At 43.7% G+C, this 17,635-nt stretch overlaps 1 protein-coding gene across 4 annotated transcripts in view; it reads right to left on the bottom strand.

Moving 5' to 3' along the window:
* The window catches only part of LOC140197822 (TSC22 domain family protein 4-like), a 93,179-nt gene that overhangs the window by 62,968 nt on the left and 12,576 nt on the right, over positions 1-17,635 (bottom strand). The window contains exon 4 of one of the 4 annotated variants that reach the window (XM_072258293.1): positions 14,614-14,864. The exons of 2 other annotated variants lie outside the window; for them this stretch is intronic. In XM_072258293.1, the coding sequence (XP_072114394.1) occupies positions 14,654-14,864 (211 nt within the window). In that variant the 3' untranslated portion in view covers positions 14,614-14,653. One more of the 4 variants, XM_072258295.1, reaches the window with a different exon arrangement.

Genomic DNA, 17,635 nt, shown 5'->3' with positions numbered 1-17,635 from the left:
GCACTGTACTGCTGTGGCAAAACAACAAATTACACAACATAGATCATTAATAATAAACCTGATTCTGGTTCAGATCAGAACAAGACAGCCTGCATCAGGAACAGTTGTTCCTCTCCAATGATCAGGCTCCTGAACCAGCATGGATAACTTCCCTCACCTCAACACTGAACTGATTCCACAACCTACAGACTCACTTTTAAGGACCGCACACCTCACGTTCTCAGTATTGTTTATTTTTGTTACTTGCACATTGGATGTTCGTCAGTCTTTGCTTATGCATAACTTTTTCCATAAATCCTACTGTATTTATTTATTTTCCTTTAAACGCCCACAAGAAAATGAATCCCAAAGTAGTATATGGTGACATATATGTACTTTGATAATAAATTTACTTTGAACTAGCTTCAACCTGCTGCTTAAAAACCAAAAGAACAAATTTGTAATTTAAAAAAACATGTAAGAAACATCCTCTCCACATCTACTCTATCTAGTTCTTTCAACATTCAATAGGTTTCAATGAGATCCCCTCATTCTTCTAAATTCCAGCGAGTAAAGGCCCAGAGCCATCAGTTGCTCCACATACGATAAGCCTTTCATTCCCAGAATCGTTCTAGTGAACCTCCTCTGAATCCTCTCCAATTTTAGCATACCCTTTCTTCGATAAGGGGCCCAAAACTGCTCACTGTACACCAGGTGAGACCTTGCCAGTGCCTTATAAAGCCTCAGTTTAAGCTCATCATGTTCAGGAGCTCAAACGCAGCCCAGGAACCTACACTGGCAAGGGGGGAGTCCACTGCCTGCAGGAAGATGAATTCCAAGGTAGTATATGATGACATATACATACAAAGGGTGATTGATAAGTTTATGACCCAAGGTAGAAGGAGTCAATTTTAGAAAACCTAGCACATTTATTTTTCAACATAGTCACATAGCCCCCTCCTACATTTACACACTTAGTCCAGTGGTCGTGGAGCATACGGATCCCTTCTTTGTAGAAGTCGGCGCCTTGGACCTCCAGGAAGTGGTCCACAGCAGGGATGATTGATAACTTTGTGGCCTTAAGTAGGAGTTGAGTTATTAACTTCAAACTTCCTACATAATCACTCAAAGAGTTGAACTGCACGTGCATGTAACAAGCGCTGTATAACTCATTTCCTTCGACCTTAGGCCACAAACTTATCAATCACCCCTGCTGTGGACACTTTCTGGAGGTCCGAGATCCGTATACTCCATGACTGCTGGACTAAGTGTGTAAATGTAGGAGGGGACTCAGTTGAAAAATAAATGTGCTAGGTTTTCTAAAATTGACTCCTTCTACCTTAGGCCATGAACTTTTCAATCACCCCTTGTAAATTTACTTTGAATTTTGAACCAGCTTCAACCCTCTGATTAAAAACTAATGGAACAAATTGGCAATAAAATATAACACCCTGACCTTGGCCCTACCCAAACTAAACCATATGATTTGACCCATATAACAGCACATACCTGGAAAGGCACATTGTAGCAGCTAAAATGTCTCCAGATCATGAACCTTCACCACCCAGTACCGAAGATTTCAGTCACACTCTCTTTGCATAATAATAATCGTACAAGAGAATTCTTGTCTGCATTTTTCTTGTCCAAACTAGTTTTTCCCTTTGTGCTACTGATTAGATTATCTGATGTAGAACAGAATGTGGCAGGGATATAGTAAAATCAGTTCTGAGAATAATACCCTACAATCAGATACTGTCAATCACTGCACACCATCAGCTCCTGGAAGATGATCTGCATCTCCAAAAATTATACACTTCCAGCAACCCACCCCTAAAAAAGGACATCCGTGATACCTCAGTGTGAGTCACGTCACTTCACCTCTAGTCCTTCCAGGTGTGGCAACACTTCACCTGCAGGTCTGCTGGGGTCGTCTGTTGTATCCGGTATTCCCAATGCAGCCTTCTCTGCATTGGTGAGGCCCATTGTAAATGGGTAGGGGGTTGGGGGGGGGGGCGGGAACCACTTCATCAAGCAGCTTCGCTCCATCCAACTTCTCAATGGCAACATTTTAATTCCCATTCTGACATGTCGGTCCAAGGCCTCCTCTTGTGCCATGATGAGGGTGAAGGAGGAACACTTTATATTCTGTCTGGGTAGCCTGAATATTGATTTTCCCTTCTGGTTTAAAAAAAAACAACTCTCCTCCCCCCTCCTTCCTCACTCTCCCCACCTACCTCCTCTCACTTGTCTATCACTTCCCCTGGGTTCCCTCCTCCTTCCCTTTCTCCTGTGGTCCACTCTCCCCTCCTATCTGATTCCTTCCTCTCCAGCCCTTTACCTGTCCGATGCACCCAGCTTCACCTTTCACCTTCCAGCTAACCTCTCCCCCCCCCAACTTTTTATTCTGGCGTCTTCCCCCTTTCTTTCCAGTCAAAAAAGGGGTCTTGATCTGAAATGTCGACTGTTTACTCATTTCCATAGATGCTGTCTGATCTGCCGAGTTCCTCCAGCATTTTGTGTGTTACACTGGATTTCCAGCATCTGCAGAATCTCGTGTTTATCTATACACTCACTCACACTTTGATGATAAGATGTTAGAGGAAGGTTTCTGCTGTTAAATGCCTACCACATTTTCCCCCAAGTTGCTCCACAACTTCGACCATCTCTTTTTCCCCAGCCTCCCCTTAGGCTTTTGCAGTTCAGACCTAGCCTGGGCCCACAATCACCAGCTGCCTCAAACTTCTCCTCGACTGCACCTCTGTGATCGATGTCACATTTTTCAACAGGGTAAACCGTCCCAAGGCATAATGCCCTAATGATATACATAGTAGGGCAGTGAAAACCTGTGCCAACCAACTGGTATGAGTGTTTAAAGACATCTTTAATCTCTCACTGTTGCAGAGGTTCCCATCTGCTTCAAGATGCATGGCAATCATACCCTGTTCAAGAAGAACAGGGTGAGCTGCCTCAATGACTACTGCCCAATGGCACTCAGATCCACAGTGATAAAGTAATTAGAGACATTGGTCATGGTCAAAATCAACTTCTGGAAGGACTTGGACCCACTGCAGTTTGCCTATCACCACAACAGGTCTACTGCGGATGCAATCTCACTGGCTCTCCACTTGGCCTTGGGTCACCTGGACAATGGCAATACCTACGTCAGGCTGTTGTTTATTGATCACAGCTCCAGCTTCAACATCATATCCTCAGTACTAATCAACAAGCTCCAAAATGTACACCCCCTGTACTTTCCTCTGCAAATGGATCCTTAACTTCCTCATCTGAAACCAGAGTCAGTGCAGATCTCCTTCTCACTGACAATCAACACTGGTGTGCCTCAAGGATGCATGCTTAGCCCACTGCTCTACTCTATCTGCGCACATGACTGCATGTCTAGGCAGAACTCAAATGCCATCTACAAGTTTGCCAATGACACAACTATTGTTAGCAGAATTTCAGATGGTGATGAGGAGGCGTACAGAAGAGAGATAGATCAGCTACTGTATTTGAGTGGTGTTGCAACAACAACCCTGCACTCAATGTCAAGGAACTGACTGTGGACTTCAGGAAGGGGAAGCCAAGGGAACACACACCAGTCCTCATTGAGGGAGTCAGCAGTGGAAAGAGTGAGCAGTTTTAAGTTTCTGGGTGTCAACATCTCTGAAGATCTTGGACCCAACAACATATTGACACAATTACAAAGAAGGTACACAGCGGCTACATTTCATTAGCAGTTTGGGGAGTCTTGGTATGATACCAAATTTCTACAAATGTACCATGCAGAACGTTCTAACTGATTGCATCGTCATCTGGTATGATGGGTCCACTGCACAAGGAATGGAAAAAGCTGCAGAAATTTGCAAACTCAGTAACTCCATCATGGGCACTAACCTCTCCAGCATCGAGGACATCTTCAAGGAGCGATGCCTCAAAAAGGCAACAGCTTCTTCCCTCCACAATCAGATTTCTGATTGGATAATGAACCCATGTATACAACCTCACTATTCTTTTTATTTTTTTTTTGTTCTCTTTTTGTGCTACTTATTTAATGTAATACAGCATATATTATTTTTCTTATTGTGACTTAGCTTTTTATGTGTTGCAATGAACTGCTGCCACAAAACAAGTTTCACAATATATGCCATTGATATTAAACTTGATTATGATTTTGATTCTCCATAAAACCTCCCTTTTTGACCAAACTCTTGGTTACTGTGCTAAGATGGCTACATCAGCACATCTAGTAGAGCTCCTTAGACAGCTTGAATCCTGACCTTAGGAGCTGTCTGTGTGTTCTTCTTGTATCCACATGGAGATCTCATTGAAATCAAACAATTAACATGTCTGCATCAAATGTCCTAGAAGCTCCTTACTCTTTAGAAGCTGGATCCCACAAATCTGGGGTTGAATTAGAAGCCATGGAAGACTTTCAAGAGGACTATAAAGGCAAAGATGTAATGGCTCCACGGCATTTGGAGTTTTGGGCCTCTCATCTGAGAAAAGGGTGTGCTGGCATTGGAGAGGGACCAGAAGAGGTTCACAAGAATAATCCATGGAATGAAAGGGTTAACATACAAAGAGTGTTTGATGGCTCTGGGTCAGTACTTGCTGGAGTTTAGAAGAATGAGGAATGGGGGAATCTCACTGAAACCTATCCAATGTTGAAAGGCCGAGATAGAATAGACATAGAGAGGATGTTTCCAATACTGGAGTAGTCTAAGACCAGAGAGTACAGCCTCAGAATACAAGGATGTCCCTTTAGGACAGGGATGAGGAGGTCTTTAGCCAGAGGGTGGTGAATCTGTGGAATTCATCGCCACTGTGGAGGCAATATAATTAGAACCATAGAAACTACAGCACAGAAACAAGCCTTTTGGCCCTTCTTGGCTGTGCCAAACCATTTTCTGCCTAGTCCCACTGACCTGCACACGGACCATATCCCTCCATACACCTCCCATCCATGTATCTCTCCAATTTATTCTTAAATGTTAAAAAAGAACCCGCATTTACCACCTCGTCTGGCAGCTCATTCCATACTCCCACCACTCTCTGTGTGAAGAAGCCCCCCCTAATGTTCCCTTTAAACTTCTCCCCCCTCACCCTTAATCCATGTCCTCTGTTTTTTTTCTCCCCTTGCCTCAGTGGAAAAAGCCTGCTTGCATTCACTCTATCTATACCCATCATAATTTTATATACCTCTATCAAATCTCCCCTCATTCTTCTACGCTCCAGGGAATAAAGTCCTAACCTATTCAACCTTTCTCTGTAACTGAGTTTCTCAAGTCCCAGCAACATCCTTGTAAACCTGCTCTGCACTCTTTCAACCTTATTTATATCCTTCCTGTAACTTGGTGACCAAAACTGAACACAATACTCCAGATTCGGCCTCACCAATGCCTTATACAACCTCATCATAACATTCCAGCTCTTATACTCAATACTTTGATTAATAAAGGCCAATGTACCAAAAGCTCTCTTTACGACCCTATCTACCTGTGATGCCACTTTTAGGGAATTTTGTATCTGTATTCCCAGATCCCTCTGTTCCACTGCACTCCTCAGCGCCTTACCATTAACCCTGTATGTTCTACCTTGGTTTGTCCTTCCAACATGCAATACCTCACACCTGTCTGTATTAAACTCCATCTGCCATTTTTCAGCCCATTTTTCCAGCTGGTCCAAGTCCCTCTGCAGGCTCTGAAAACCTTCCTCACTGTCTACTACACCTCCAATTTTTGTATCATCAGCAAATTTGCTGATCCAATTTACCACATTATCATCCACATCATTGATATAGATGTCAAATAACAATGGACCCAGCACTGATCCCTGTGGCACACCACTAGTCACAGGCCTCCACTCGGAGAAGCAATTCTCTACTACCACTCTTTGGCTTCTACCATTGAGCCAATGTCTAATCCAATTTACCACCTCTCCATGTATACCTAGTGACTGAATTTTCCTAACTAACCTCCCATGCGGGACATTGTCAAAGGCCTTACTGAAGTCCATGTAGACAATATCCACTGCCTTCCCTTCATCCACTTTCCTGGTAACCCCCTCGAAAAACTCCAATAGATTGGTCAAACATGACCTACCACGCACAAAGCCATGTTGACTCTCCCTAATAAGTCCCTGTCTATCCAAATGCTTGTAGATTGTCTCTTAGTACTCCCTCCAATAACTTACCAACTACCGACGTTAAACTTACTGGCCTATAACTTCCCGGATTACCTTTCGATCCTTTTTTAAACAACGGAACAACATGAGCCACTCTCCAATCCTCCGGCACCTCACCTGTAGACAGCGACATTTTAAATATTTCTGCCAGGGCCCCTGCAATTTCAAAACTAGTCTCCTTCAAGGTCCAAGGGAACACCCTGTCAGGTCCCGGGGATTTATCCACTTTAATTTTCCTCAAGACAGCAAGGACCTCCTCCTTTTCAATCTGTACAGTTTCCATGATCTCACTACTTGTTTCCCTTAATTCCATCGACTTCATGCCAGTTCCCTTAGTAAATACAGACGCAAAAAACCTATTTAAGATCTCCCCCATTTCCTTTGGTTCCGCACATAGCCGACCACTCTGATCTTCAAGAGGACCAACTTTATCCCTTACAATCCTTTTGCTCTTAATATACCTGTAAAAGCTCTTTGGATTATCCTTCAGTTTGACTGCCAAGGCAACCTCATGTCTTCTTTTAGCCCTCCTGATTTCTTTCTTAAGTATTTTCTTGCACTTCTTATACTCCTCAAGCACCTTATTTACTCCCTGTTTCCTATACATGTCATACAACTCCCTCTTCTTCTTTATCAGAGTTCAATATCCCTTGAGAACCAAAGTTCCTTATTCCTATTCACTTTGCCTTTAATCCTGACAGGAACATACAAATTCTGCACTCCCAAAATTTCTCCTTTGAAGGCTTCCCACCTACCAATCACATCCTTGCCAGAGAACAATTGGGTGCACTTAAAGTCAAAATCAATAGATTCTTCATTAGCAAAGGTGTCAAAGCTTACGAGGATAAGGCAAGAGAATGGAGTTCAGAGGGATAATAAATCAACCATGATGGACTGGCGGAGAAGACTTGCTAGTCCAAATAGCCAAATTCTGCCCCCATGTCTTAAGGGTTTCTTCCAAGTACTGTGGTTTCTAAAGATGTGCAGGTTAGTAAGTTAATTGTTCACTGTACATTGCCCCTAGGACAGGGGCTCCAAACCTGGGGTCCATGGACCCCTTGCTTAATGATATTGGTCCATTGCATTAAAAAAAAGATTGAAACCACTGTCCTAGGTTGCAGGTGAGTGATAGATTCTTGGGGGGGGGGGGTAGGGCAGGGGTCAATGAGACTGTGTGGGACAAATACAAATGGAATCCATGTACCATTACTGTAAATGGGAGAATGATGGTCAACATGAACTTGTTTGCCTAAAGGGCTTGTTTTCAATAGTTGTGTCAAATTTATCCTCAGAAGAGGTATAATTATGAGCTGCAGCCAATGTTTATTACACTGGACAACAAAGACTTTGCTTCCTGAATACTCCTGGGTGCATTTTATGGACTCTGGGCAAATCACCATGGATCAGGATCAGGAAAATCACCATGAAATTTCCCTATTACCCACCATTTTTTAAATCGCATAATTTTGTTATTTTAATTCATAATTCAAGTCAGAATAGCTGATGCCAAGATCAAGGAAGGCAGTTTTGTTGGTCCACTAATCAAACAGGTCATCAATGGCAGGCAATTCAAAGAACTTCTAGTGGAACCAGAGAAAATCACATTGAAGGCATTCAAGGATATTGTTGAAAATTTTCTTGGCAACTACAGAGCACCAAACTACATGCAGCTGGTTGAGAACATGCTTCAAGCACACAAAACCATGAAGTGCAACATGTCACTAAAGATTCATTTTCTGCATTCCCATTTAGACTTCAGCCAATGATTGGTGTGTCAAGGCCGACCTGGATGGGAAAGGCAGTTTCCCAGAGCAAATAGTTTTCACCACATTGCGTCCAGATATAATCGCATGGTCTGACACCAGTAGAGAAGTGGTTATTGGTGAACTCACAGTCCCCTGGGAAGACATCGATGAAGCCCATGAGCGCAATTTAACCAAGTATGCAGAGTTGAGATCAGAGTGCAGAGACAGAGGGTGGAAGGTCTCATGCTATCCATTCAAAGTAGGTTGCCGTGGGTTTATTGTGTTCACTTTCCAAAAGTGGCTGCGTGATCTTGGCTTCACTAGAAGAGAGATCAAGTCAACCAGCAGGGCTGTAGCTGAGGCAGCAGAGAAGGGATCAGCATGGGTGTGGACCAAGTATGTCCAGAGGGGCAAATAGTTAGACAGTGTATACATATCTTGCAAACCCTTCAGTAGTTGCATAGACACCTGAAGAGCAGACTATCTGTTGGATGGAAGTGACTGATAGAGGCAGATGACAAGTTTTTAAGCTCACCAGTGGGAGGTGGTGCTTTAACACCACCTCGAGGGAGCCTTGATCATAAGCGGGCCGAAACTCCTGAAGACAGGTGGCAGATCAACTGATGATCCCACTGGTGATAGCACAGGACAGTTAACATCTTAGTCCACGTGTATTTTTTTCTTAATTCTTCCCTGCAAATCTTAGTGCTGTCAGTGACGAGCATGGTGGAAGGTTTCACCAGGACATTGTGGTCATGGAGAAATGGTATCAGGACAACTGGAATCCATCAACGCTGGCTGATTATTGTTGGACACTTAAACAAGAAGCCTCAGACACAGAGTACAAATGAAAATCATCAACATTTTTAGCTTAGTTGAGCTATTGCAAAGCATCAGCATCGGTATGTAATTCAATAAAAGTTAATTTAGTTTCTCCAAGTTCCTGCGTGATATAAGTAGTCTGAAATTATATCTATGTTCAGCTTCAAGCAGTCTATCATAAACAAAATTCTGAGGAAGCAACTATTTCAAAAAGAATTTGATGTCCAATGCAACCGCTTGGTCTGGCCTAATCTGGACACTTCAGTCTTCCAAAGTAATGCTGTGATGCATGTGCAAAATACAAGTTAGGGCATTTAACTGGAAACATTTCCACCACCTTGTGCACGGATAGGGGAGAAAGGAGTCTGTCAAGTCTGTGAAACCGGGAACTGCGATATATTACAACACACACAAAATACTGGAGGAACTCAGCAGGTTTGGCAGCATCTATGGAATTGAATAAACAGTTGACATTTCGGTATTTATGCCATCAGGTTGGAGGCTACCCGGATGGAATACAAGTTGTTGCTCCTCCAACCTGAGGGTGGCCTTGTCATGGCACAAGGAGAGGCCATGGACTAACACGTTGGAACGAGAATAGGTATTTAAATGTTTGGCCAATGAAAAGTTCTACTTCTGGTGGATGGCGATGGATATATTAATAGCATTGACACAACCACAGAAACACACGTTAACACCAGGGTCAAGGACAGCTTTGATCCCGCTGCTATAAGATTCTTGAACAGACCTCTTAATAAGTTAACGGTGTACTTTATATGTCACTTAATACGTTAATGATGAACTCTTGATGTCACAATCTATTTTGTCAGTGATGGTTTACACTTTATTCTTTATCTGCACTGCAGTTTCTCTGTAATTGTAACACTTTATTCTGCATTCTGGTATTGCTTTTCCCTCGTGGTTCAAAGTGCAGAGGCCTCCATCAGTCAGGGTCGACCAGGAATGTTGCATCCTATCTGTCTAGATACCCAAGCCCGGGCAGTATGATATGGAGAGCAAGCTGTTGCCCATGTAGCAAGCTCCCACTCTCCACGCAGCTGATGAACCCGAAGGAATAGCAGAGACCAATAAAGTTTGGCACCAGGAGCTGCCAGTCACCATTGAACTTAAGTAGGACTGCCTTAGGGACTCCAGCTCTGGATTTTTCCCTTAAGGTATAGCCACAAGGCAGCAGAGGTTTGAGATCAGAGTTTTCCTTCTCCTGGATGAGCTGCCAACCACAGCTGACAAGCCCCATCTGCTCAAAGCGACTGGTTCTAAGACACCAGTAAACCTGCCTTTGCACCTTCTCCCGTCAGTAGAAACAGTTCCATTGGAAGCATTTAATAGGAAGTGGGAGCTTATCGCCACTATCATCCCTGGCTATAATAATGTTAAGGAATGTAAATTTTGAAGTACACTAAATTTATTATCAAAGTACATATGCATCATAATATACAGTACTACCCTGAGATTCACTTTCTTGCAGGCATTCACAGTAAATACCACAAAACACTAGAGAATCAACGAAAAACTGTACACATGGCTAGGATGGATAAACAACCAATGTGCAAAAAACAAATTATGCCAAAATATATTTTAAAAAGTAGTAATAAATAGGTAATAAATATTAAGAACATGAGCAACACACATGGAGGCAGCATCTAAGGGAAGAGTAAACAGTCAGCAGTTTGGGCCGAGATCCTTCATCAGGACTGACAGGGAAGGGCGAGATGCCTGAATTAAAAGGAGGAGGGGAGGAGTAGCAGAATAGCTAGAAGGTGATAGGTGAAGCCAGGTGGAGAGTAAGGAATCTGATAGGAGAGAAGAATTGACTGTTTGAGAAAGGGAAGGAGGAGGGGACTCAGGGGAAATTCATATGCAGGTGAGAAGTAAAGGAGGGAGGGAATGGAGTTTAAGTTCGCCGGAAGGAGAAATCAATACTCATGCCATCAGGTTGGAGGCTACCCTGATGGAATATGAGGTGTTGTTCCTCCACCCTGAGGGTGGTCTCATCTTGGCACAAAAGGAGGCCAAGGATCAACACATTGGAATGGGAATGGGAATCAGAATTATTTTGTTTCAATTCATGAGTTGTAAAAGTCCTTGAAAGCGAGTCCATAGGTTGTGGACGAGGACGATCTAATACCTTGATGCACTGATGGGATGAAGTAATCCCTAAAACCAAGTACGTGTGACAGTAATGAACCAATACTCCCAAACTGGGCCAAGTCTGTTCCCCTGCATTTCTCATACTTTATACAAGCACCAGGTTGGGCTCAGTGAATCAGCTGCAACACACACAAGATGCTGCAGGAACTCAGGTCAGGTGGCATCTACGGAAGAGAACAAACAGACACTGTTATGGGCCAGGATCCTTCTTCACGACTAGAAAGGTAGGGGAGAAATCAGACTGAGAAGGGGAGGGGAGGGGTAGAATAAGTACAACGTAGCAGGTGATCAGTAAAACCAGGAGAGAGGGAGGGGTGAAGTAAAGAGCTGGGAAGTTGATTGGTGAAAGAGATAAAGGGCTGCAGAAGGGGGAATCTGATAGGAGAGGACGAAAGGCCATGGAAGAAAGGGAAGGGGGAGGAGCACCAGAGGGAGGTGATGGGCAGGTAAGGAGATAAGGTGAGAGAAGGAAACAGAAAAGGGAATGGTGGGTGGGGGGCACCTCCAGTCAGTGAATCACGTTCTTAAGTTGGGAGATCACAGGTTCTAGTCCCAAGACCTCATAAATAAAGGTGACATTCCAGTGCAATACTGAGGGAGTCCAACACTGCCATCTCAATCAAAAATAACAACTATTTCAGATGTCTTGGCCCAACAATTATCCATTAACTAATATCACAGAGATCCAAAATGGAAAAAAAGACACTAAATTATAAGAAAACACAGCAGATGAGGCAGCAACTGTACAAAGACAGTTGTTTTGGCCCCGTGATCCTTCACAGGAACTGGGAAAGGCAGGAAACAAGTTCATTTTAAATTGCTGGGAAAGTGGGAGAGTGGTCATTAGTCAATGGGCAACTGAAATAGGACATCAAGAAATACACATGTACAGACACACACGCACGTCTGCAGTATCAAACAGCATGTTATCAGCAACAGGAATTCCCTCTCCATCTGATCACACTTCCCACCCTAGTAGGTTCAATGTCTCCTGGTGAAGGGCAGATTAAACACCCTGTGCTAACGCCTACCTCCCCAACTCAAGCCTTGACCAGTGAAGAAACTAATTTGTGTTGGCAATGGGTTCGAGGTTTGGTGTTAATGGGGGAATTGCTGGTCTCATGGGAGTGGTGCATTAAATATACTGACAATAAGCATGCAAAGATTTCCACTGCAATGCAAGTCAACGGCTTCGCCTATACAGAGCAAAGCTGCCATGGTAGTGTCGTGGTTAGCACGATGCCATTATAGCTTGGGATGTTCCGCAGTTCAGAGTTCAACTCCGGTGCCGTCTTATAAGGAGTCTTTGTACGTCCTCCCCATGGAATGCATGGGTTTCTCCAGGTGCTCCAGTTTCCTCCCACAGTCCAAAGATTAGGTCAATTGGTCATTGTAAATTGTCCCATAATCAGATTAAGGTCAAGCACGTTGGTTGGGAGTTGCTGGGGGGCGTGGCTCAAAAGGGCAGGAGGGCTTACTCCACACTGTATCGCCAAGGAAATAAACAGCCCTATGCAACTTTGCTGGATCCACTATGGAAAAACAAAATTGGAGGGTCTCAACCAATATCACAGACTCCAAAGAATTTAATCTATGGCGTAGGTCAGGGGTTCCCACCCTTTTTTATGCCATAGGCCAATACCTTTAGCAGGTTGGGAACCCCTGATCTAGGCCAATACTCTCAAGTACAACAGAAAACTGGTGGAGGAACCCAGTGGGTCAGACAGCATCTGTTGAGAGAAATGGAAAGCTGACATCTTGAGATGCTGCACCTCATGGACTTTGAAATATCCCGACATTGCTTTGTAAAAATAAATTCCTTCTTTGGGGTGGATGATCATGGTCTTTTTCTCCCCAGGGTGGAAAAATACAGCAAATACAGCCAGACATTGCTACACGGTGGGAGCGGGAGGCTTTGGGGAGGTTTCTGGACCAGAGTTTTCGAGCCAGATGGCTGCAATGCACTGTCAGGGAAGGTGATGGAGCTGTGCAGCTTGGAAGGCCTTTGGACTACCAAATGAACAGTGAGTGGAGGTTGTCATAGCCGGGGGAGCTTATCCCACTACCTATTAAATGCTCCCAATGCTGCACATCTCAAATAGCCTCTGGCAACCAAGTCCAGCTCCCAGCCTTCACATGTGGCTTAGTTACTAAGCCTACTGGAACCATTTCTGGTAGGCAGCCGTCAGTCCCAGGGGATCATGGGTTTGCGTCTCTGGTGCATTGTGTTCACCAGGAGTGGGGAGAGAACAGCAGGAATGGGGAATGGTGAGTGGTGGTGGTGGGGGGGGAATTATCAGTAGTTTGAGAAATCAATGTTCAATCCTTCAGGTCGGAGGCTATCCACACGGAATATGAAGTGTGGCTTTATTGTGGCAGTAGAGGAGGCCATGGACTCACATGACAGAATGGGATTGGGAAGAGGAATTGAAAGAGGAACTGTTCGAGGGATTTCCCAGGAAGGCTTTGAGGGGTTTTTCCCCTTCTCAAAAAGCAGGATTTCTTATTCTGACTTCTTCCCCCTTCCTTTACGTGTGTGTGTTGCTCATAAAAACACGTTTTCTTTCAAGCAGAATATACTGCTGTAAGGTCATTCTTACACGAGCTTTAAACAGATCTCCAGCCTGCAGCAGCATGATTCTGACTGAAGGCACAATGGTTTCAAGCAACGTGCACGTATGCACACCCACGCCTGCAGTTTCTGCTATCAAACAGCATGTTATCAGTGGCAGGAATTCCCTCTCCATCTGATCTCGCTTCCCGCCCTAGCAGATTCAATGTCTCCTGGTGAAGGGCAGATTAAGCACCCTTTGCCTACGCCTACCTCCCAATTCAAACCTTGGCCTGTTAGAAAGTAACTCGCGTTGGCACTGGATTGGGGTTCGGGTTTGGCTTTCAGGAGTGTTGGAGCATTCTGTGGGGTTAGCGCATATAGCAAATAACTTCAGCCACCCGTCTTTAGATCCAAATATGAACTGTGGATTAAAATCTAAAATACAGCTCTGAACAATAGGATCCCAAGAACCACCAACCACAGTTAATTGGAAGTCCAGACAATGCTGATTTAAATTCGTTATTTGGATGGCTGTAGTGTGCATGCAAAGAGGTTGGTATGAAGGTTACATGTAATTGGGTGTCATTTGGGTGTCTGTAGTGTGGATATGAAGAGGGAGGTGTGAGGGTGGTGCACAGATCAAAGGAAGCTTTGTAAATATAGAATTGTCCAGTGATCTTTAGCATATAAAATGTTGTATAGTGTTGGGTCAAACAGGCCTTCTTCCTCTGAAAGGGGTCTCAATATGAAGCCTGTTGTGAATCATTTTTTCTAATAAAGAAACTACTTTTGATCTGCATGTACTTCTCTCCGGTGACTTTGTTCGCGCAACAACGAGGAAGATGTTTGTTTTAAGGGAGCCTTAAATAAATTGAAAACAGGACCTTCAAGCATGCCAAGATTTCCACTGCGATGCAGGATATTAGCTTAGCCTGAATAGAGCAGAGCCATGACTAATCCCGAGCTCCTTTACTAGATCCATTATGGAAAGCTCAAGAGCAAGCATAGAGGGAAATAGACAGCCAAAGTTTCTCTAATTTGCATTTAGCCTCACATTAGCAGCAGTACAGGCCGAGGACAGACGTATTGGTGCAAAAATGTTCAAAGTAAATTTATTATCAAAGTACATATACATCACTATATACAACACTGAGATCAGAACCAAATTTAATATCGCTGGCACATGGCATGAAACTTATTAACTTTGCAGCAACAGTACAATGCAATACATGATGACAGAGAGAAAAAAAACCAGAATTATATGTACTAAATCATTAAATAAATAGTGCAAAAGAAAAAGAAATAAGAAGTAGTGAGGTGGTGTTCGTGGGTTCAATGTCCATTCAGAAATCAGATGGCAGAGGGGAAGATGCTGTTCCTGAATCATTAAGTGTTTCCGCACCTCCTCCCTGATGGTAGCAATGAGAAAAGTGCACATGTCAGGTGACTGGAGACCATAATGAAGGATGCTGACTTTTTTGGGCACCGCTCCTTAAAGATATCCTGGATGCTACAGAGACTAGTGCCCATAATGGAGCTGACTAATTTTATAACCCTCAGCAGCTTACTTTGACCCTGTGCAGTAGCCTCCCCCCATAGCAGATTCATTTTCTTGTGGGCATACTCAATAAATCTATAGAATAACCACCATAATAGAATCAATAAAAGACCACCCAACCTGGGTATTCATCCAGAGTGCAGAAGGCACGAAACTGTGCAAATACAAAATGAAAGAAACAATAAAAATAAATAAGTAGGCAAAAAAATATCGAGAACATGAGATGAAGAGTCTCAAGTCTCAGTGATGGCACAAGTGAAGTTAAGTGAAGTGGGGAAGAGAATTAAAATGGCTAGCAAGAAGGTAATCCACACTTCTTGCCCCACCCCTTCCCTCCAATCCTTCGCATTAGCTACCTCCCTTCTTGTGTGGCGGAGTGGACAGTCATCTCCACCAAAGGCTGTGTCAGGCGCTCCTTCCCTCCACTAGCCTGCAGGTCACCTTTAGGCCAGGTGTAACACCTGCTTAGTGCCCCAATCAGGGTCATGTGAAGCCACAGGTGTGGGGGGTTGTATGAGCACCTGGTGCATATCACAAGTCCTGGCTATGTGACAACTAACCCCAGGCAGACAATCTCTGAAGAGTATTGATAATGACTGGGGTCACTCGTCTTGTAAAGACACTGCCCAGAAGAAGCACCCCCCACCCCCCGAATCATTGAGCATATCTACATGAAAAGCTGTCGTAGGAAAACAGCATTCATCATTTGAGATCCTCACCACCCAGGCCATGATCTTTTCTCGCTGCTGCCAACAGATAGAAGGTACAACAGTCTCAGGACTCACACCACAAGGTTCAAGAGCAGTTACTACCCCTCAGCCATCAAGCTCCTGAGAAAAAGGGATAACTACACTCATTTGTCCATCCATTGAAATATTCTCCACAACCAATGATCTCCAAGGACTCTTTTAGCTCATGTTCTCATTATTTATTGCTATTTATTTATATTTGCATTTGTACATTTTATTGTCTTCTGCACTCTGCTTGATCTTTCACTGATCTTGTTATTGGTACTATTCCATAGATTTGCTGAGTATGCCCGCAGAAAAATGAATCTCAGGGTTGTATGTGATGACAGATCTGTACTTTGATAATAAAATTTACTTTGAACTTTGAATGGCAAACCACTTCTGTAGAAAATGTTGCCAAGAACAATCACAGTTATGGGACCATGATCGCCTATGTCATATGACACTGTACATGATGATGATGATGATGATGATGACAGCCTCCCTTCTATCTTTTAGCCCAGATGAAGTGGCTCAACCCAAAACATTGACTGTCAATTTCCCTCCACAGATGCTGCCCGACCCGCTGAGTTCCTGCCACAGTTTGTTGCTCTACATTCCAGACTCTTTTGACTCCCCATTGTAACCCATTAAAAGTGCTATTGTACGTTTGCCATGTTACAGAGACCCCACCTACCTCTCAGGATGACACTAAGCAACCACTATTAGGCAAGTTCGAAAGGCCAAGTTTAATAAACCCACCAGGCCTGTTTCTATCCTAGAGAAAGCACTTAGCAACAGGCAAATCAGTAACAATTCAGCAGTCTTTAGTTTATACTGGGTCCCACATGACCAGCTTCAGGAACAGTTACTGCCCCACAACCATCAGGCTCTTGAACCAGAATGGATAACTTCACTCACCGCAACAGTGAACTGATTCCACAACCAATGGACTCACTTTCAAGGACTCCACAATTCGTTTTCAGTATTATCTATTTACCTATTTATTTGTTCTCATTTGCAGAGTTTGTTTCATTTTGCACATTGATTGTTTGCCAGTCTGTGTGTGTAAGGAATCTCAAGATAAGTCTGTGGTGACAGCTACGTACATTGATAAATAAATTTGAACTTTTTGAACACTCTCTCTCGATGGTGAGAGTCTGCTGATTCTTGAGTCAAGGGAACTCGAATAAGCAACGCTGCCAATTGTAACATCGAAACAGCGAGCTGTTGGTCTCCCCTTGTGTTGTGGCAAGGGCAATATTGCTGTCTCCCTCATTGGTGAGAGAGAAGGCCTGTTGAGATGTCAAAGTGTTGGGATGGACAGTGGTTTTTGAAGGACTCTAGATCATGGTCTCTGGGAGCTTGCGATTGCTTGCATGGTGGGTGGTGGGGGTTGATGCTTTTACTGGAGAAAGTGGGGGGGGGGAGGGTTGATGCTTTTGCTGCTGCTTGTGTGTGGGAGGGGGAGGAGGGGCTTTGGGTATCTAACGTTTTTCTGTCATTCATTCTTGGGTTTTTTTTCTTCTCTGCTTCAGGGATATCTGAAAAGAGTAAGAATTTCAGTTTGTATACTGTATACATTCTCTGATATTAAATTGTACCATTCATTGGGACTGAAGAATAGAGGGGAGATAATCAGTATAGAGGTGAGAAAGAAAGGGAAGGACCAAGAACTTAAAAAGATGAAGAGTCTCAACCTAAAATACCAACTGTTTATTTCCCTCCACAGATTTTGCCATGACCTTCTGAGTGACTCAAGCATCTTGTGTGTTGCTCCAGATTCCAGCATCTGCCAAGATTTCACCCCATATTGGACAGGAAATACCTGGAATTTGAGACCTTGTCTGATGCCACCTTTTAAAACACATGGTACAGAGTACTTCTGCAGTAG

The sequence above is a fragment of the Mobula birostris genome, chromosome 5, assembly GCF_030028105.1.
Source record: "Mobula birostris isolate sMobBir1 chromosome 5, sMobBir1.hap1, whole genome shotgun sequence".
Taxonomy (NCBI): domain Eukaryota; kingdom Metazoa; phylum Chordata; class Chondrichthyes; order Myliobatiformes; family Myliobatidae; genus Mobula; species Mobula birostris.
Note: the sequence above shows the minus strand (reverse complement) of the source record. Positions and strands in the feature narration are given on the sequence as shown.